Genomic DNA, 21,592 nt, shown 5'->3' on the forward strand with positions numbered 1-21,592 from the left:
CCTCCCAGTGACATATTGCTCTTATCCCTAAGCTGTCACCTCTATATTAGTCCTCATGTCAAACCACCTACTAAATATTTATAAAACATTTCTACCTCCCCTTAAAATTTCTCTCACCTAACGGTGAGTTTATGAGCTCCTTGCCCTTATTACTTAGTCTTTTCCCAACATATTTTGCTAGTGAGTTCACATTTATTCAGATGCCTAATCCTTTCCTAACTTCCCTCAGATTCTTCTTGATTTTGCTTCTTACTGTTTATTCCCACCACTAAGACCTGGTTTACACCCTATAGACTTTTTTGCTTTTTCTCTCTGCCTCTCATTTCTCCTCTTCAGTTTTTCAGGACTTCACTATCAGGTTAAGTTTCCTACAAAACTAAAACTTTTGTTCTCCATCCCTTCCCTAATCTTTTAGTCATGTATTTTCTCATTAGTTCACTTATTTTTTTGTTATTTTATGTATTCAATAAATGTCAAGTGCCTAATCGGTGCTAATTAAGGAGAATATAGGTGTGACTACAACAAACCTGGAGTTCTACCTCAAAAAATTGACAGTCTAGTGGGGACGACAGACATTAAACAGATACCTAGAAATAAGTGAATTACACTGTGATGAATGCTCCAAAGGTTTCTCTTCCCCTCCCTGTCCCCCCGTAGTGAGGACTTTCACTAAACGGAGGTGACAGAGTGAGAGATCTGCTGCTGTGATTTTCCCTAGCATCTCCCCAACTCAAGTTGAGACTGTCAAGAGTGTTTTTGGTGATGGGAGGAGTGACAGCAAAGAAAGGAAGTGCCCCCAGCATCTTTAGGAATTGTTGAGTGATGTGGTACAGTGTGATTAAGGGGTCTGTGCAAAAGAGAAGTGGAAGTGTAGAAATATGAATGGATGGCAGGGGGTAGTGTCTGTGTTATGCTGCTAAGCATTTTACATTATTCCTCTCACAAAAACCTTACAAGACAGGTGATATACTCATTTTTCAGAAGAATCCGAGGCTCAGAAAAGCTCGTTATCCAGGGCCATAGAACTGGACCTGAATGCAGCCACTGCTCTCTCTTACCCTGAGCTTGGGATGTTAGGGATGCGTTGTGGAGCTGCAGTATTTGTGAAGAGTGCATGGGTCTTTCCAGGATACCTTCCCCCACTGTTCCTGTTTAGGCTTCTAGCTCTGCAAATGCTACTTTTATGACACTGAATCTGCACTCCTTGAAGACAGGGAACTTTCATCCTAACATTTTTCTCAGGGTTCTTAGCACTTTGTCTAGCTTTAAATAGACACTCTATCAATAGTTGTTGAATGACTGCTACTATCTTTCTGTCACCCCTCTTGCACAGAAGTTGACATCAGCACCCTTTGACAACAGGTGTCGTAACTGAAAGCAACTGCCAGGGGCACAACCGGCGCTGCCCGAGTTCTGACAGTTTTCTGGGCACCCTCCTGTTCCCTTTATAGGGTTCTTGTGTACGCATCCCATCAGACATAAAAGAAATATTTCAGTAACACTGTGTAACAACAACAAAAATAGGACATTAACAGGCAGCTCAGGTCATTCAGATGCAACCAGGTGTAGGAATCACTGCCTATGTTGACTTTAATCTGTGGTTAGTTCTGTCTTTGGAAAACGGGAGAGATTTGGATACTCAGGATATATTAAATAACAAAAGCTTCTAGAAGAGATTTGCTCCTAATCTTTCTTCTCTTAAGGAGGCATGTTTGCACACCTGAAACAATAATTATTAGGACAGTATAGCAAGATAAGCTGGCAGGGTACACATGTATATTTCTAGTAGAAGAGAATAAAAAAGGAACCAGTGCAAGGATAAATTGTGCCTTGACTGCAAGTATGTGAGAGAGAAAGACAGAATGACAAAGAGATTGAGAAGAAACAGACAGAAACAGAAAACAAGGCTCTCATTTCAAGACTGCAAAAGCAAAATGCTACTTTGTGCAGAGTACACATGTAGAATATTCCAAATTAAACACTGGTATTCTCCAAGTCTCAAAGATTTTGCTCTCTTTTATAGCCACTACTAAGTTTGAACATGGTACAGTTTGTGTTTCCTGGGAGATGTTCTTTTCTCATGCAAGCTTCTTAGGATTAGATATTGTTAGGAAGGAGGTAAGCACCTAGCATGGGAATACATGTACAAATGGTAAGAAAAGAAGATAGATTGAAGGATAGAGCTGGGAATTTTCCTAAGAAAATGAAAGAGTATAAGATCCAAGAGAGAAGTTTAGGTAGATAAATTCAGAACCAGGTGTAAGAGAGGGCACATCCTGGACTATTTAACTTTGGCTGAGGAACATGTTTAGTGGTGTGTATGGGTTTTTATTTTGCTGTGACTAACTAGTTTCCTTTCGCATGTGGGAGAAATAGTGCTTGAATTCACTGTTTCTGTGGGCAGGGTTGGGGAGCTGGTCCAGAAGAGAAAGATGGTATCAGAACATGTCAGAATATTTACCTCACATCTAATAAGATCTGCATGCTATATTATTTTGTCATTTAGAAATAAAATATACCTGTATCTCACACAGTCATGTTGGAAGTAAATGGAACATTTTTATAAAAGTACTTGGAGTATCCTAGCAAGATCTTTCTTTCTATGAAATATTTAATGATGCTATATATAGAAAACCAAATTTACTAAGAAATAACATTTTCCTTAAGGGAAAAGTACAAATAGTATGTAATATGATGTGAAATTAACACCATGCTATATTTTAAACAATGAAAAGTTTTTCAATAGTCAAAACTTACTCTGTAGGGTACGCCCACATCAATTGCTTCTATTAAGACTTCAGGTCAGTTGACCCATTTTGTTTTTTTTTGGTTTGGTTTTTTTTTGTTTGTTTGGTTTTTTTTTTTTTTTTTACACTTTAGTAAGTTCCAAACTGGAAAAACAAGGGTGTTGCCAGTGGAGGTTGAGGTGAATTGAAAGGTGGACAGGTGCCATCACCGCAAGCCAGTGTGGAGATGCTGTGGTTAGTGCATTTCATGGACAAGAAATGCAGCCCCACCCCTGCAAACAGGGGTTTCAGAGTGTATTTTCTGTTTTTCAGGATGAATCTTCAAGTCATGAATGTAACCAGCGCACAATCCTTCTTTATGGAGTGGGCAAAGAGCGTGACGAAGTGAGGCATCAGCTGAAGAAGATTACCAAAGATATTTTGAAAATCCTAAATAAGAAGAGCACCACAGAGACCGGGGGTAAAGGGCCCGAATGCACTTGCTCCCATTGTGCTGTCTTATGTCTTTCCTCTTGGCACAGTCTTTATCACATTTCTACATGGCACTGTCCCCAGAGTGTTTCCTCTCCTGAATGACTGTCACATTGAAATGTGAATAAGCATATTGAAATTTTAAGGCCTTTGTTCCATTTATAGTAATTCTTGTATTAAAAAAGCATGCTCTATAGATAGATATAGGTAATTTTTATTTTCTCTTATACTTCCTAAATTTTCTACAGTAGTGTCAAATGAGGTACTGAAGAATAAGTCGGAACCCTTAGTCTGGAAGTTTCCCCAATTCTTTACTATCCTTTTTCAAGCTTGTAGTTTGTTCTGGGTGCTCGTATTTTCATGATACTTGGAAATCATGACACTGTAGTCACTGATCTTTCCTTACATTATTACAGAAGAATAATTGCAGTAGGTAGTAGTGGCTACCCACATCACCAAATGATGTCAAGTAAAAAAGAAATTTGGGTCTTTGCTCTATAATGCCTTCTTGGAATATTCTTTTCCCTGGCTTTTTACATAGTTTTTACAGTGAAACTATGCATTTATCTTATGTCACCAGATTGCATAATTGAAATTTTGTAAATATCCACTTCTCTTTGCCTAATTACTCTTCTCAAGGTTTGTTTATTTTATTAGGCCGTCATATGATTTAAAATATGATATCACTATATATTGTCCACTACCACCAGTGATGTTTATTTCTCTGTTACGTAAATAATACAAAGGGGGAGGGGAAGTTTGAATTTGCTCTGTGCAAGCAGTGCACTTCCTACACATGGTATAAACCACCTCTAGGAACCCTACTTTGCTGTTCAGTACGAAATACATACCTTTTTTTAGGGACTCGGTCTTTAGACTTCAACCGGGTGAATTACTAGAGCTTGTCTATACTAGTTCTAGTACCTGGAAAGTGCAGATATAACTAATGAAAGTAGCTCTTGCCGTCAGAAGGAGCGCACGGGCAGAAACAAGGTGCAAGAGCAACACGTTTTTCACTCTGAAAGTGACGTCTCGCAGGTACCTGAGGTCCGAGGTTGGTCCTGAGAACACAATGGGAAAGTTACCTTCACGTGATTCGCATCACATTTCCTAACTCCTTCTCATTGCCTGTTAAGGACCCTTTACTACAAAGGCTCCCTGAGGGGACAGCCAAGAGTTGTGGAAGGGAAATGATACCCTGTTGTCCTGTCATTAAGCTTGAAAAATGCAAAACTGCTCTAAGAAAAACTGTTGACCTGTTGTTTTTCTCTTTTCTCCTGAAGAAAAGAGGATATGAGTTGCCTTTAGGAGCCCTGCAACTAGCTAGCAAAGAATATTTGGAACTTTTTTTTGTATTCTTGAAGATGGGGTGGACACGATCTCCTTTAAAGGTTCAGTAATAACAATTTTCGAATCTAAATTAATTTTAGAGAGTCCTTCCAGATTCTGTGGATTTTTTGATTTTGGAAAATAGAGTGTTGGGAAGCAGAAGGAAGCAATGTGGTATCCTTTTCTGTTGAGTCTACTTCCTTCCTTCACAGAGTTTTTTAATGCCAAACTGTTGTCTGTGCTATCTTGTGTCAGTCTCTCAGACAGTTCTTGCTTCGGAACTCACAGAGAGAAAATCATTGTTCCAGGCTGCTTTGTGAGATATTAGCAATGGAAACACCATGTGAAGAGGCATCTTCAAAGGGGATTTTTGTCTTTTCCTCATTTTAGATAAAATTCCTCAACCAGAAATATGTTAATTTAGGATTTTGTGAGCTGTTTGCTGATAGCCTATGTATAAGTCACTACTTAAAACCTAATATGTTCACCAGAAGCAGCTAGCTAACTCTACTTCGGATTAATGGAAGTTTGCCCACTTTTTCCAGCAAAGATGAGGATTGGTAAGGCAGCCAAACAGCTTGTGTGGGCATGTATTTAATTTCTGGCTACACAAAAAAAAATATGATTTTGAGAAACTCATTAGGAGCATTCTCAGATCAACCGGGGCTTACCTTGGGGAATTTATAATCTAAAACTTATATGACATTTCCAGGTACAGAGGGTCAAACCTCATCTTACATTTACATTAACTTATCGTCTTTGTTTTTTTCTATGGCACTGTCTTTTTGAAAACATTAATGAAGTTTACCATAACAGTCTCTAAGAGATCAGCACTTCTAGGATTTAAAGATTTTTGAAAAAGGAAAACCAAAATTAAGCAGCAAAAGAACAATAACATATATGATAAAAGCAAATTAACATAAGAAGGATGAGGAAAATCTATGAATAATGAGTATATTATTACTCATGTATATATCATTAAAATAAAGTATTCCATTGAGAACCACCACTAATTATTTATATTTTTCTTTGCACCTGAATATAAATTACCAAAAATCAGTGGCATCTTTTTTCATAGGAGATGTTAATTCATTAGTTATATGTAAGTAAATAGAGGCAATTAGCATAAACAAACAAGGGTGCATTTGTGAATTGTCATTGCTGGATCTACTTCCTCCTGGCTGTTATTTTTGTGTGTTGTTTTGTTTTGGTCCCAGCAAGGACTAAATAATAATGTTAACTTCAGTTGTAAAGCACATCATACCCAAGGCTGTTGAAGCAAGCTTTCAACCTTGGATCAATGATGTTGGTAAATGAAAACTTCAAAACTTGAATATTTTAAACATATTCATGACATGTGAGCAGCTATATTGAAGGCAGACTTCTACACTTAATTTGTAACTTTGGCAATACATATCGAAAAACAGATGTAGTGAACTTATTCTTTTTCTTGGTGCTATTTGATTAAAGTGGCAGTCTTGTACCTTATGTTACTCAGTCTTGTACCTTATGTTACCTTTTAATTCTGATTTACTCTAGTATCAGGGTTTGTTTGTTCTAGGAAATTTGGACAAAACAGCCTGGTGTTTTTTTCTGGGGGACAAGCAGGGACTTAAACAATAATTGCTTATTATTGAAAGAAGAGAATCTTTCTAATGTTATTTTCTAAAATCATTACATTTGCCATTAGCAAAATCTTTTTGGGTTGGGTGAAATCTTGTGTATTTCATAGAGAAATGTGTCAAATGATCTTTGTTCTCTGAAATTAAAGTTTTTCCAAACAAGATGTGAGTGATAGAGCTCTTGTCGCCATAGCCATTAACTACCTGAAATTATCGTGATGGAAGTGACCTTAGAGATCATATAATACAACCTTTCCTGTTTGTTTTTAGATTTGTCTTTGTAAATACATACATTAAGAAGTGTTTAAAAACAGGATCTAATTAATTTTGGATCTTACCCTTCAAACTCTTAAAAAGAACAAGAGTCTCTCTGGGATAGCAGTACTTATAAAACATTTTATTGGAATTTTCTTTACACTTTATACTAAATTTATAAGTGTAGCACGTTCCCATTAATGTGGAAGAATTTCATTTCTTTCTACCCCTAAAAATAGTAGGAATTGTGTGAATTTCCTTTTTTATATACTAAACTGGGAAAAATATCACAGTGCCTCTCCTAAGAAGGTGCCAGTCAAGTTTTCTATGATGTCAAAGTGAACCTGGGTAATCTCCGCCCCTCCAGCCCTTCATTGTTGAAATTATCCTATTTTAAAAGTCAGTGAGTTAGAAATGTTCATAAAGTCACTTCTAATGGTAGCAAAATCTAGAAATTACTTGCTATAGTGGATAAGTAAATGGCGGTATAGTCACATATTGGAATATTGTACATAAGTGAGAATTATTAATGTTTAAAACAAGTTAAAATTGCAGCAACAATATGGATTAATCCCAGAAGCATAATATTGAGTGAAAGATGCCAGATGTTAAATGTATATAATCGTATGGTCCTATTTATATAAAGTTTCAAGGTGGGCAGTATCAGTCCAAGCTGTTAGAAGTCAGGATCTTGTCCCCAGAGAGAGAGAAGTGCCCGAAGGGGACCTGAGGGAATTTCTAGGATTCTGGTATGTGATTTTGTGATTTGTTTTGTTACATGAGTATGTATTTTGTAGAAATTCATAATTCATGTACCTTTTCTTATGTAATGCTTCAGTAAAAACAACATTAAAGTCAAGAGCTTCTATTAAATGGAAAATAATGTATGTACTGTGTGTTTATTTAGTTGGAGATGAAGGACAAAAAGTCAGGAAGAACAAACAGGAAGCATTTCCAACACTGGAGACTGTGTTCACAAAACTTCAGCTCCTTTCTTATTTTGATCAGCATCAAGTGACATCTCAGGTGGCCATTTAAAACTGTTTTATTATGCATTTAAGATATTCATATTTCCTGAAAAATCTTTTAGACAATATATGTTTTTAGCCTTAGTTTGTTTTTAAATATGTTTTTTAAACCTATTGGGAGGCATCTCAAACTATTGAGTAGTTCAATTTTAAGTAACAGGTTGCCTTCCTCAGAAGAATTCATTTTTATCGTGAAAATATTTTTACTTTTTGGTAATAATCATACTATATAAAATAATCTTTAATGCAATACTTATTATATTATGGTCCTACATTGATATTGTTAAAGGAGAAATCTGTTGATGGCTGAAATAAAATACTATGTAATTGTGAAGAAATCAAATGTTTTGTTTTACAAATCCATTGATATCAAATAAATAGATGTAACTTGGAAAGCAATTAATATTTGTAGTCCTTCCTTTAGGATAGTTATATCTTGATCTTTATGACAACTTGGCTTATTTTTTCAAATGATAGCTATCGTAAGGAAGTTGATTTGTACATGATTTTCTGATCTCTGTAGAAATGTTTTCTCTAAGTAGAATCACATATAAATTCACATTTCTTAAAATATAAAATAATTTAATAAATTATTTAGAATATTGATCTTATAATTATTTTCACTTTTGTTTGCACAGATCTCTAACAACGTGCTAGAACAAATCACTAGCTTTGCATCAGGGACATCCTATCATCTCCCTTTGGCTCACCACATTCAGCTCATCTTTGACCTCATGGAGCCAGCACTGAACATCAACGGATTAATTGACTTCGCAATACAGGTGTCAAAGAGACCCTGCTTCTCTCGTTGTTTTAGGAAAGCAAATCTACCAGGCATCATACAACTTAAAATGAGCCACCAGTGCGTTTTTGAATATTTGAGACATTCTGGAAAAAACTGTATTCACTTAGCATTTTAATTGCAACTGTGTTCATATTTTTTAATTAAATAATCATAAATATATATATGAAATTATATATCATAGTCATTTAAAAAATGTGAGCATTTTGAGAGTAATTTTTTTGTCGTAATTTTGCTGAGGAAAGGTGAAAGTTTATTTGCTGTTAATAATAGAGTATATTTTAGGTTAAGAGCAAAAAAATAAAACCTTATAATTTGATTTGCCCTATGTTTCTTATACATATACTGGAGTTTATTTATTATCTTATGTTGGTAGTAAACAGAAATAAAAGTTGGTTTCTACTCCTTATTCTATTGGAGGTGTTAGCTTTGTTAATAACAAAATAGTGATAAATAACTTCTGTTTTATTAAAAAGAAGGGAAAAATGAAAAAAAATGAGAAGTGGCATGCTTTTCTCTGAAATTATCCAGCCCAGAACTTTGGGCCACCATAAAATTTTATTAACTGTTCTAGTATTGAGTACTTTTTGATTGCATATATACCATGATGTCTAGACAAGAAAATCCCTAATTTGATAAGAGATTAAAATTAAAAACCAGTTTAATTCACTGGGGTGTGTTTTCTGTGACTGTGGTTATGCATGTACATGATCCTGGGGCAGGATAAAGTGAGATCAAGTAGTGTTAGAATAACTCACTATATCCATGGTTTTTAAAAGCAAATGTTTTCCTATTTGTTTTGGCAGCTATGTTTTTATTCAACCTTTTCTCTCCTTGTAGCTACTAAATGAACTGAGCGTTGTAGAAGCTGAACTGCTCCTGAAATCTTCCAGCCTGGCAGGAAGTTACACAACGGGGCTGTGTGTCTGCATTGTGGCTGTTCTCAGACGGTACCATAGTTGTCTGATCCTGAATCCTGATCAGACAGCCCAGGTGTTTGAAGGGTTGGTATATGTAATATCATTATTGTTTCTCACATCCTAGAATGTATAATTTGTGATGAAATATCATAGTAGTTTCAAGAGAAAAATAGTACTGATTTATTTCAATAAGAAAATACAAAGCAGCAGTCCTCAACCTTTTTGGCACCAGGGACCAGTGCTTCTATGAGAATCTAATGCCTGATGATCTGAGGTGGAGCTGAGGTGGTGATGCTAGCACTGGGGAGCAGCTGCAGATAGAGATGAAGCTTAGCTCGCTCTCCCACTGTGTGGCCGAGTTCCTAACAGGCTACTGACAGGTACCGGTCTGCAGCCTGGGGACTGGGGACCCCTGAGGTAAAGAATACATCTGCAAGGACACATTCATCAAAGGAGTTATTGGCATGAAACATATGTTGTTTTTCAATAAAGTGTGATTCCTTCCTCCCTTCTTCATTTCCTTCTTGACTTCCTTCCCCTTAGTCTCCACCAATATAAGCCAGTCATTTATAGCCCATCATCTGTGCTATCCAGCATCATGGGTTGTTATGAATGGTGAATATGTTACGACTTCTTTGTTAATGTAATTTCAGTTTATATTTGGAGAAATAGCTTTGCATGCATTGTCATCTTAAAGGTTTACTTTAATTTCATTTTTTTAATAAACTAAAGCTGTCTTTTGATAAGATTAATCTAGAACAAGCAACTTTCTCGATTCTTAGTCTTTTTTTGGTTTGTGTGGATTGTAAGCTAAGATTTTCTCTACTACCACTAGTAAAATTGGGCTAAATAATTACCTAATGTTATCCCCATTAGATGTTGAGGTTACAGGGACCTGAGAAGTACAGTGAGCTCTCAGAAACCCTATACTAAGCTCCTTTTTGTCCAATGCAGACTCCTTTCTCCAGGGCATGTTATATCAAAAAAGACAACCTGTTCTTCCATTTTCCTTCTGGGCTCAGAAGAAACCTGGGTTTCTTTGGTTCTGTAGTCCTCTTTTGTTCTTGTAATCAATTTATACTCTGTTCCAGAGTGGCATCCACAGTAGCTTTTTGGGGGGAAAGAAATGCAACCACATTAATTTTACACATAGATTATTAAGTGAAATCTGAAACATCCAGATATTTTTAAATGTAAGAAAATTGACATGTTAGAATTCAGGAAATAGAGAACTATTGAATAACCCTCAACTACCCTGTAAGCTGAATAATTAATAATACCATTTGGAATTCAAGAGACTGAAACTTGGGCCTGTTAAATGAAATACTTAAATGATGTACTCAACATCAAATAGCTAAAAAATCTCCCAGACTGCTAAAAGTTTTTCAAATTTGGAGTTCATTCATGCTATTTAATTTATACTATACTTTTTAAACTGGTCATGAAATGAATATAATAGGTTTTAATAAGTATTTTTCTTTTTTTATTAGGTTAAAATTTATTTCTGTATCATTTATTTTGACATTTTAAATTCATGTTCTAGTAAATGTTCATAAAATCATATTTAATATTAGCCTTATTATATTTTAACTTTACCATACATAGTAAGGATAACTATTTTACCCAAAATTATTATTTTGTTTTTTTCATACTTACAAGAATGAATATACAGGATCTCAATTTAAAATGTTTTTCTTACATGTAGGAAAAACATTTTCTTACATGTAGGAAAAACATTTTAAATTGAGATCCTGTATATTCAGGAATCACTGACTGCTATATCGTGGATACCTAGCAAACTTTCAATAAGTATTTATTTACTTTAGTCACAAAGTAATTCTTTGCTTTTTAGGTTATGTCTGGAATTTTTTTGTTTATAATGTTAACAATCGAGTGTATTTTTCTTAATGGCATGCCACTTTTGCTGTAACTGACAGCTTTTACCAGCTGCCTAGTGACCCCATCTGCTGATGTCAGTTCACAGGGTTTGGGATGCCCCATTGCCATTTCCTAACGTAGTGGCCTGAAGTTCCACCTCTGGTTTTTGTAATTTGCGATTTCTTCTTAGCCTTGACATCCTAGATTCCCTCTGGCTTCCTCCTGTTCCCTGAGTAGTAGAGTGAGCTCTGGACTGGGAGTATGGAGACCTAAGCTCTCCTCTTGGGTCTACTATGAACTGGCTCTTTGCCTATTGGCAAATCGCTTTACCTTTCTGAGCCTTAGAGCCCTTCTGTGAAATGAAGAGGATGAATCTTGATTTCTAAAACTTATTTCAGCTTTAATAATCAGAGTCATCTATAACACTGTTTATTAATAGATGACTATTAAGGCTGAACCCTGTAACAGGGTAGAAGACGGTAGTGGAATCAGACTCACATATATGTGAATGGACCACTTTTGTTTACTTCTGTGTTCTATGAACTATGGCCAAAGGGGCCACAGTTCTGATTTGGGGAAAATGGCACCAACTGGAATGGTAATGGTACTTCTGAACTGAAAGACTTACTGAGACTGTCACTAAAAAGAAGGGGTTTTAAATTTTTATGTAAGATAAACTAAAATTTGTTTCTAGTTTGGATAAACAAGGGAAATGTGACCTCAAACCATGAATTTATTGGGTTCATGCCAGAACCAGCTCATGGTCTTGAAAATGAATTTCCCAGATTTACTGATTAGAAGAATTACTCTTTTTCAAAGGAGTGGGTTTGAGGATCTTTGAAAATTTACTGAATTTGTGAATCTTTTTACCGAACAGAGATTCTCTACTTCATTTTTTCTTTTGTGTTCTAGTCACAGCAACTTTATTGTTGGGTTCCTCCATTTTATCTTCTGTATGGAGGAATTTCTTTTGTTTCTTGTTGTTAATGACATTTCTGAAGTTTTAAAAAAGTATCTAGTGTTTTAATATCATAATAGAAACTGATATTTTGCTTATTTATTCACTATTGCTATAATGTTTAGTGTCAACACTCCGATATCTTTTTTCTTGCCCAAGTAATAAATGGACATATTTTCATTCTAAAATATTCAAACAATAACATATATATTAGCAAAATATACGTCTCTTTTCTTCACATGTTTTTCTCAGGTTGTGTGGTGTGGTAAAGCATGTTGTGAACCCCTCAGAATGTTCTTCTCCTGAAAGATGTATCTTAGCCTACCTCTATGATCTCTACGTATCATGTAGCCACCTCAGAAGTAAATTTGGAGACCTCTTCAGGTGCGTAAAAGACAATCAAAAGAATAGAAGCAGGATTATGTCTCTATTTGTGAGTGACTCAACCAAGATTGCCATCCTTTTTAATAATGAAAGTTAATCATAATTATATCTGCCACAATTCATCTTGAGTTACCTTTTGTTGTAGCTATAACCTCTCATTACAAATTATTATTCATGTTTAGATATATTTGAAATTTTGAGATAAACTTGAGAATATATTTTATGTTTTGCATTTGCTATTACCTCACTCGGATCGTTGTTTCTCCTCCATTTGCCCACTTGCTCACTTTGATTCTTTCCTCTCTTGACCATCTGTTCCAAACAGCATCCCTGACTCCCTATCATTTTCTGCATCATAGCACTTACTACTTCCACAGGTAGACAGGTGCTGGAAAATACACACTTATTTAATGCTATTTTGAGGAAATTTAGGTTATTAATTGTAAGAGACAGTAATCACTGGCAAAATAAATTTAGAATCTAGAAAGAGGTAAGGAAAGCATGATCAATTCCAGTTTTCTTTGCCTTCTCATACCTTGCATCCAGTTTGCTTATAAGTCCTATGAGCCCTGCCTTCCAAGTGTACCTGGAATCTGACCACTCTTCATTGTTCTGCCACTACCACCATGGTCATCTCTTCATTAGACCATTGCCGAGTCCTTTTAACTGGTTTCCCTGCTTGCTCCCCTGACTCTCTTGAGCATATTATCAACATATCTACTGAAGTCATCCTTTTAAAATAAGAATAATTTAAAGTTTTCCAATGGCTTCTTATCTACTCCAAATAAAATCAAAATCCTTATCTAGCCTTCAGGATTGACTGGACCTGATTTTCTCTTCTACTTCTTCCCCTTGGTCCGTTTTATTCTACCCTCATGGACCTCTTTACTGGTCTTCAAAGACTCTAAGCACCTATCTGGGGGCTTTTGCACTTGCTCTTACCTCTGTTGTTATGTTTTTTTCCCAGTTACTTGGTGCTCACCTCCATAGTTCATTAACGGCTCTACCTCCCTGACCATCCTATTTTAAATACCACCTCTCTCCCCTTACTCTCTCATTCTCTAAACCTTAGCACTTATTAACCCCGGGTACATTTTATGTTTATTTTTGGCCTGGCTTCTTCCTGGAGTGTAAGCCTCATGAAAGCAGAAACTTTTTATATTTTCTTTCCTGCCGTGTCTCAGTACCTTGAAGAGTGTCTGGCTCATAGTAGGCACTGCAAAGAAATCTGTTGGATAAAAGATACATAACAAAATGTCATGGTATTTTTAATGGTATTGATAGGGGGAAAATGTGAACGTATGTCTTCATGAAATAAGTGAGGTTTCAAAATAATCCCTTATAGAATGTTTGAGTGAGTCTTAGGGAAATGTCTTTCACGGAAATTACGTGTAATAGTAGTCAGACCATGTGTTCTGTGGTTTCTTTACAGAGAGCTTTCAGTTTCAGTTTACAGTTTTTAAAGAGCTTTCTCATACATGATTTAGTTCTTGAGACAGCCCTGTTTTTAACAGCAAACTTCCCAAGAAAGCCCCAATAACCTATTTTACCCAATTCTGCTCCTTCAGGGTGCACAAGTATGTTAAATGAGTTAATTCAAGTAATGTACACTGGATGTGTGGAGATTTAGGAGACTAGCAATGAACTGAGGGGCTGCTTGGATCAGCACAGTGGCGCATTACAGAGAGTGACACTGTCTAAATTTGTCTCAACTGAACAAGTGGAAGAGAATTTCTGCTTTTTCGGGAAAACTTGATGTCAGACAGTATTATAGTTTGGGATTAAGAAAAATGGTCAAATAGAAGCTAGATATGTGGAGAGATTTCTGTTAGTATACTAATAAAACAATTTTAATAATTGAATCTGAGACACCATCTAAAAGTTGTAGAAAAAGAATATTTGGAGGACATAAAGCACTAATCACATCTACCACTGATTGAACTGCGGCTGTGTGCTAAGCACTATGCTGAGTTATTTCCATCGAGATCTTTAATCTGCCCAACAACCCAAGGAAGTAGATTTTTCCTATGTACAAATGATCGTTCCTCATCATAAGTTAATGAAAGATGAAACTTAGATTTGAATATAAGTCATTTTGCTTCCAGGTGTGTGTTGCCTTCATTACTCTATCAGTTTTTTTTTCTGATACATGCAGTCTCGGAAGGAAAATGCCTGTTAATTTTTTAATTCCATATATGCCTTCAACAGAGAGTGCTAAAAATTTGAGAGCAGCCTAGATGGCAGCTAACTTTTTATTAAAACATAAAGCTCACCTGGAAAGAGTGTAATAAATGAAACAGGAAGCCTACAGATGAAGGGTGAGGAGACTTTACCATGAGCCGTAGAGTTCAGAAAAATGCAATCCAGGCTGAAGGTATGAGAGAGTCAACGCGAGAGAAGTCTCTATACTGATAGAAAAGTAGAGGCTGAATCTTATGAAATTTAAGAAAGAAAAGTAGAATTCTTTTGGTTTTTAAAGACAGGTATGAATGGATTGTTAGAATTTAGTGGAAAGTTGAATTTTAAAAAAAAGTGCTTTACTATTTGCAGAAGTCTGTTTCATTCAATACTCGGTATATTAGGAGGTAGAGGAAACCAGGGATGTGGTGTTCTGGAGGGAGCCAGCAAAGTGCATGGTTTGTTTTTGTTTCATTTTTAGTGGGGAAGTGAAACAAATTAAGAACTATTGCAAAGAGAATGAATGAAAAGTTGAGTAGAAATTGTGGTAAGACAGGAAAGAGGAGATTTTCAAAGCACTGGGGACTACATAATGTCCATCATTTTGAACAGGTTATGACTCCAGATCGCAAACTCGTATCCTTCAGTGACCACTGATCAGATTTTACATAAGTTGTCTGCAAAGAAAGGTAGAAGATTGTAATTGTTGCTGTTTAGCGGGTAGCTTCAGTCCTCTCCGTTGGACCAGCGCTTCTTCAAGAGTTATTTGGCAGATTACCTGGGACAGATTTTCTTAAACATACAGATTCAGTAAACCTATAGTGAGGCCCAGCAGTCTCAATTTTTAACAGATACCACAGAGATGATTCTGAAGGAGGAGGTCTGAAGTCACATTTTGGCAAACATTGAACTGAAAAATCTCTTATTTTCTTAAAGCAGTTGGCAATGGGAACAGTTTAGGGTAAAGAGTTATTTCATTCCTTTTCATTTTTAAGGAAATCATTCCTGGCTATTATTTATATAAATGTGTAAGACTGGGGATGGGGGTTAGGGGGAAGCCATATGTCCCCTACTTCACAAATAAATTTGATGCCAAAAACTTTATCTAAAAGAAAAAGGCTTTCTGCTGTTTAAAGGCGCTCTTGAGTAGAGATGAATGCTGCTTACGAACTTACTATGCACAGCAAGTCGGCAAGAATAGCTGAGTGTATATGGAATCTCAGCTTTTAAATCAGATCATCCTTCAGCCTCATCTGCAGAGCTGGAGTGGATCAGATACTTTATAATTCCCTTTGTACTTCCAATATGCTAGGTCTTACTCAACTGTAACTCACTGAAATATGCACTGTTTTCGTGTGATAAACCAGCCTCTTAAAAATCTCTTAATATAACACAACGTGTACATTTTTTAGGAACGACATAATGGTTTCTTTACTCTCATTGAATTTGTGTGTTATCCATATCCCCCTACTGGAATGTAAGCTCCTTGAAGGCAGAGAATAAGCCTCTTTTTTTTTTTTTTTTTTTTCCCACAGCTGTATCACAGTGCCCAGAGTAGCCTTGGTACATGAACTTCAACTGGATGCTTAGAGGGATTGTTTTGCAGGATGTAAAATTAGGACTGAAACACCATATTATTTCTGATGTGCAATCTAATTTTTATTCTTAAGTAATAACACTTTCCACCTACTGTTCAGAGACAGTTGTTGGAAGGCTTAGTAAATTATTTTTGGAACATGTAGAATGTAAAAAAGATGAGAAAGTAATTAAGATTAGTAACCAAATGTCTTATTCTTGTTTTGTTCTTCAACTTATTCAGCAACTATTTGAGTAACTACTACATCCCAGGCATTGTGTCCAGTGCCAATATTTAAGAAGTTGGAATCAAGAACTCATATTGTCTTCTTAACATTACAGTTGCTGCCATTTAATCTGTCCTTAAATGAAATAACTTTCTTGTTATTCTAGTTTTTTGTTTTTTAAACTCTTCTTCTTGTAACCTCAGTAGTGCCTGTTCAAAAGTTAAGCAAACCATATATAATAATGTGATGCCTGCAAATTCTAACTTGCGATGGGATCCGGACTTCATGATGGATTTTATTGAGAATCCTTCGGCCCGTAGTGTCAACTACTCAATGCTGGGAAAGATCCTTAGTGACAATGCGGCCAATCGCTACAGCTTTGTCTGCAATACACTCATGAATGTATGTATGGGCCATCAGGACGCTGGAAGGTGAGCTGATTAACCCTGGAATTCACGTTTAACCACACAGTTGTTGCTTCGGTGCCACTTTGAAATTAACTTCTTTAATAATTGCCTAGGCTGACATTTGGATGTTGGTTTTTTTGTTTTTTCATCTTTTCATATTCTTTTATTCCTGAATTCACCTCTGCTCTGTACCGTAATTTCCTTACTTGAGAGACAAAAACATATATAATAAAAACATAAATAAAAAATACCTATATTTTGAAAGCACTGTATTTAGGCCTACCTGAATTACTTAAAGTTTTTGATGCCCTTAAAAATGTAAATTTATAGGTCAGTTTGTTCACAGAACTAAAAATATAATTGACATCTATATTGATTACTATTTGTTGCTCAACAGCATTAAATGCTCAAAAGCATTTGAAGCCATTTACTTTTATCTTCTGCACCAGATTCTACTAGGTCATTTGACAATAATAATATATTTATTGTATTCTTGAATATAAAATATGAATGACTTGTTTGATGATAGTGAAATATGTGTTCCTCAAGAATATTACGTGTGAGTATTTCTCTTTTGTTACTTTCTACTACCTATATTCTTTTTCTTCTTTCTAGGATTAATGACATTGCCAATTTCTCCTCCGAGCTGACAGCTTGCTGCACTGTTCTCAGTTCGGAATGGTTGGGAGTTCTGAAGGCTCTTTGTTGTTCTTCAAATCATGTCTGGGGGTTTAATGATGTACTTTGCACTGTAGATGTAAGTTTTCTTTTTCACTTAAAAGCTCAACTGGACAATCAAATATTTAGTTAGTAAATTTTTTAAATTGACTTAACTCTCGGCTGAAATGTAAAATATTTTTTCCTTCTCTCTCCAAAAGCAATAAACCAGAGTATGGTTGCTAAGGATTAAGTAAATTAAAAAAAAAAAAAAATGAAATAAAAAAGATAGCTTAATCTATAGCAGAATTCCCTTATTTGCCAAGAATTCCCTTATTTGTTAGCTGAGATTTTTTTTTTTTTTTTTTTTAAATATAGTCTCTTCAGAGCTATTTGTTTGTAGTTTTTATGAATTGCTTTGGGTTCTTCATGGCACAGGACATAATTTAACTGAAGCAGTTTATGTTCTGAAGAAAATCACTTTTTTTTTTTTTAAATAAAGATGCACTCTAGGAATATATGTTCCATTGTATTGTATAAGAATGTGCAGGCTTAGATTCATTGGAGTGTTAAGTCTTTCTTAGTGATTGTGTCTGTAAGTGATGAAGAGATACCTGTTATATATCACTTATTTTCTTGAATATCATATTGCATCTATGTTATGTGAATTTCTCAAAAACGCATCTTGATTCTTTATCTATTTTGATCTACCACTTCTTGTAGAAATCCATCTTGTATGTTAATATATCTTACATATAGAAGAATTTTACACATTTTAAAAACTATCTTCCAGTTGAAGTTTTTCTTCCTGGTTCTGATATCTCACGACTGGGTAGACGATCCTACTCCATTCTATGAATACCTAAGGTTTTATATATGTCAAACTCCTATCTATGGCCTGCTTTTCCAGACAGAAAAAATCCAAATTTTTATTTTTAACATTGTTCTTAACTTCTTGGTTGTTTTTGTTATACTTTTCTTCTACTTTGTTTCTTCATCTGTAAAATTGGAATTAATAATAGTATGAACCTCACAGAGCTGTGCTATTAAATGAAGTGATCTTCGTAGAATGCTAACTATAGTCGCTGGCATATACTAGAACTTAATGCAAAGGCTGCTATTACACCTCAGGTTTTTATTATTATTTTCTGCCAAATCCTTGTGAGATCCATAAAGGGAGGTGTTTAACTATGAATGAATGAACTTTTCTCTCTTTTTTAAATTTAGGAGTCAATTATAAATTTTCAGAGCTACTTTTAAAACTAATTTAATTATAGTTATTAAAGACATATTATTTGTTGTCTCTGAAAAGAACTGCAAAACATTATTGAGACTAGTTTTTCTTTGCTTCCTAATGGTAACCTTTAAATGACAGATCACACTGAATTCTGCTTAAAATTTTAATTCTGCTACATCTTTTAGGGATATTTTGATTTTGCTTTTTTGTTTCCTTTTTCAATTATACGTGTTCAAGTTAAAGCTCAGTATCTTCTTACAGCATTGGGATGCGGGGATGCAGGCATCATTCTTTGTCTCATAAAATTAAAAGTGGCCTAGAGGATAATAATCATGATAAGTTAATGTTTCACTCTATTGGTTCATTTTGGGATTTGAGATCTTAGAAATTAATCTTAGATATTATTTAAGAGGGTGTTAGGTATTAAAACATGTCCATGTTTTTCTTGAAGGTGAGCGACCTTTCATTCCATGATTCATTAGCTACTTTCATTGCCATTCTGATAGCACGACAGTGTTTTTCCCTGGAGGATGTCGTGCAGCACGTCGCACTTCCCTCTCTCCTCGCAGCAGGTAAGGCCGCATCCAGGAACGGCATGCATTATCTGATTGTTGTCTTGTGGGATGGTTTCTAACTGATGAAACACAGTGAAAGTAGTGTTTAACAGCGCATGCATTGGGCAGTGGTGTGGCATCAAGGTAAAGATGGTAAAATTGTAAATGTTGTTCGATACAAAGTAGTATGGCTAACCATGGAAAAGGTCGGAAACTACTATTTTAGTACCTGTTTTTGAGGAAGCACGTACACTCAGGTTTCTCAGAAAAGCATAGCCGGTATCTTACTTTTTATCTCAAGGAGCATTTATTTAAATTAGTCTAGAAAATTTAGCTTAATAGAAAACCTGCAGACGTGTTCTTGCATTTGTTAGAAAACTTGCTTTCGAAATCCTTCTTTCCTAGCTTGTGGAGATGCGGATGCGGAGCCTGGGGCGAGAATGACATGCCGGCTCTTGCTTCATCTCTTCCGAGCTCCCCAGGCCTGCTTATTACCCCAAGCAACCGGTGAGCTGACAGCTGAAAAAGCTCTGATTATGCTTTCATTTGGAGCTATAGGTTCTAAAATGGTCAAGTAGGATGTCCATTCTGTAATTTCCTTCCTGATTTGGTGGGCTTGCTTCAAGGTGATGGAGTTCAATAATGCCATTGAGAGGGCTGTCAGCACCTTTCATTTATATAATCTCAGGATGTATTGAGAAACTCAAATGCAGCGTTAATAAACAATAAAAATACTTTTGCTCTTAGGCTAAACCATGTTGGTGGGCAGCATGATCTTCTAACATACTATGCATGTTGGTTATGAACCACACCATAGCAGCTTAGGGCAATGGTGATTCATTTATTCTTTTAGTAAGGTAAAAGGAATAAGATAAATTCAGGAGTGTTACTGTAGTCTGTTCCTAAAGATCATTTTCACATGGGGGGAATGTGTGTGCGTGTATTACAATCAGCATAAGTGGATGAAAATCCTAATTTTTTTGACACATCTCTCTAAAAAGCAAAGATATCATTTTAATTATTAAAAAGAAAAGGTGTTAAGCAAGGAATACTGGCAATGTTTCATAGTGAATGCATGAGGCATCAGTTAAACCTAGATAATGGCAATTAAGCACCACAGTTTAAAAATGAAAGCCCCTGCTGACAGTAAATGGTTACAAAAGACTGTTAATGATAGTGATAGACAATTAAAGGTTTGTTTTTGCTATCATAGGCAAACCCTTCCCCGGAATAAGATCATCTTGTGATAGACATCTCTTAGCTGCTGCTCACAACAGCATCGAAGTGGGAGCTGTGTTTGCTGTTTTAAAAGCAATCATGATGCTTGGTAAGACTATCCTGGCATTAAGCTTGGTTAATCACCAGGAATGATGGCAAAATAATTTGTATTTAGGTTTAACTCTGTCTAATATTATTAGAAACATGTTTTTTCTTGTTGTTCTCCTGGAAAAATTAGTTGGCTTTTCCCAAGTCCAAGTTCAGTTGGACCCTGAGGAATCTGTTGCTTACCTACAACTGTGGGGTATTTAAATATAATACTCCTTTTTGGTGACATTTTTACTACAGGTTGTCTGATTCTGACATGATATAGATCCTCAGACGCACTGGGTAGTTTTGCCTTCATCCATTACACTTTGTGATGGACACAGATGACTGTGTGATCTAACCAAAGATTTAAATTTCATATTATATTTCAGGATTAAAACACTAGAAAACCTGGGTTTTAATTTTAGTTTTTCTGCTTCCGTTATGACCCGGAACAAGTTCATTTCCTTTTGCTTTGATTTTCTTATAAATCAGGTGATAATTGCAATTATATTGATATTATTGATAGATCAGTATTACGTATCATAATTTTTTAAATTCATAATGTCCGAGATGTCTCTTTATTTTTATTGGTACATATTCTCCTGGAGTAGTACTACTGACTTTTCTGTTCATTTATACAATGCCTTAGATATTTTTATTCTATTAATCAGTTAAGATTTGAATGATTTGGCAAGCCTTTAATTCACACTGCCTAATTCCAATTTTCATTACCCTCTTTTAGCCTTGACTAAACAGAAGCTATCTCTTATATTCCAAAGGATCCCCTTTGATTAGAACAAATTAGTGAGTGGGTAAGAATTATTTTAGATAAGTCTTAAAGAACATGTTTGAAGATATCCCTTTATACTCCTGCTTGAGAAGCGTTATTTGGTGATGACAGGAAGGAAAACAGGGTTTTCATAAAACAAATTATTAAAGTTTACTTAAAAAAAAATACACACACACACACACACACACACACACACACACACACCACAAATGTACATATATATGTAGATAGGCAACACTTATAAATACTTACAAATTTTGTAGTA

General features: G+C 35.4%; 1 protein-coding gene across 23 annotated transcripts in view; it reads left to right on the forward strand.

The window, feature by feature from the left end:
* The window catches only part of MED12L (mediator complex subunit 12 like), a 317,720-nt gene that overhangs the window by 237,100 nt on the left and 59,028 nt on the right, over positions 1-21,592 (forward strand). For 22 of the 23 annotated variants that reach the window (XM_023519944.1, XM_023519946.1, XM_023519960.1 and 19 more), the window contains 10 exons: positions 3,060-3,207; positions 7,332-7,450; positions 8,091-8,234; positions 9,095-9,258; positions 12,263-12,394; positions 16,578-16,805; positions 17,397-17,538; positions 19,127-19,247; positions 19,635-19,736; positions 20,443-20,556. In XM_023519944.1, the coding sequence (XP_023375712.1) occupies positions 3,060-3,207; positions 7,332-7,450; positions 8,091-8,234; positions 9,095-9,258; positions 12,263-12,394; positions 16,578-16,805; positions 17,397-17,538; positions 19,127-19,247; positions 19,635-19,736; positions 20,443-20,556 (1,414 nt within the window). The remainder of the gene's footprint in view (positions 1-3,059; positions 3,208-7,331; positions 7,451-8,090; positions 8,235-9,094; positions 9,259-12,262; positions 12,395-16,577; positions 16,806-17,396; positions 17,539-19,126; positions 19,248-19,634; positions 19,737-20,442; positions 20,557-21,592) is intronic. The other variant, XM_023519942.1, reaches the window with a different exon arrangement.

Source organism: Pteropus vampyrus, unplaced genomic scaffold (genome assembly GCF_000151845.1).
Source record: "Pteropus vampyrus isolate Shadow unplaced genomic scaffold, Pvam_2.0 Scaffold242, whole genome shotgun sequence".
NCBI classification, from domain to species: Eukaryota; Metazoa; Chordata; class Mammalia; order Chiroptera; family Pteropodidae; genus Pteropus; species Pteropus vampyrus.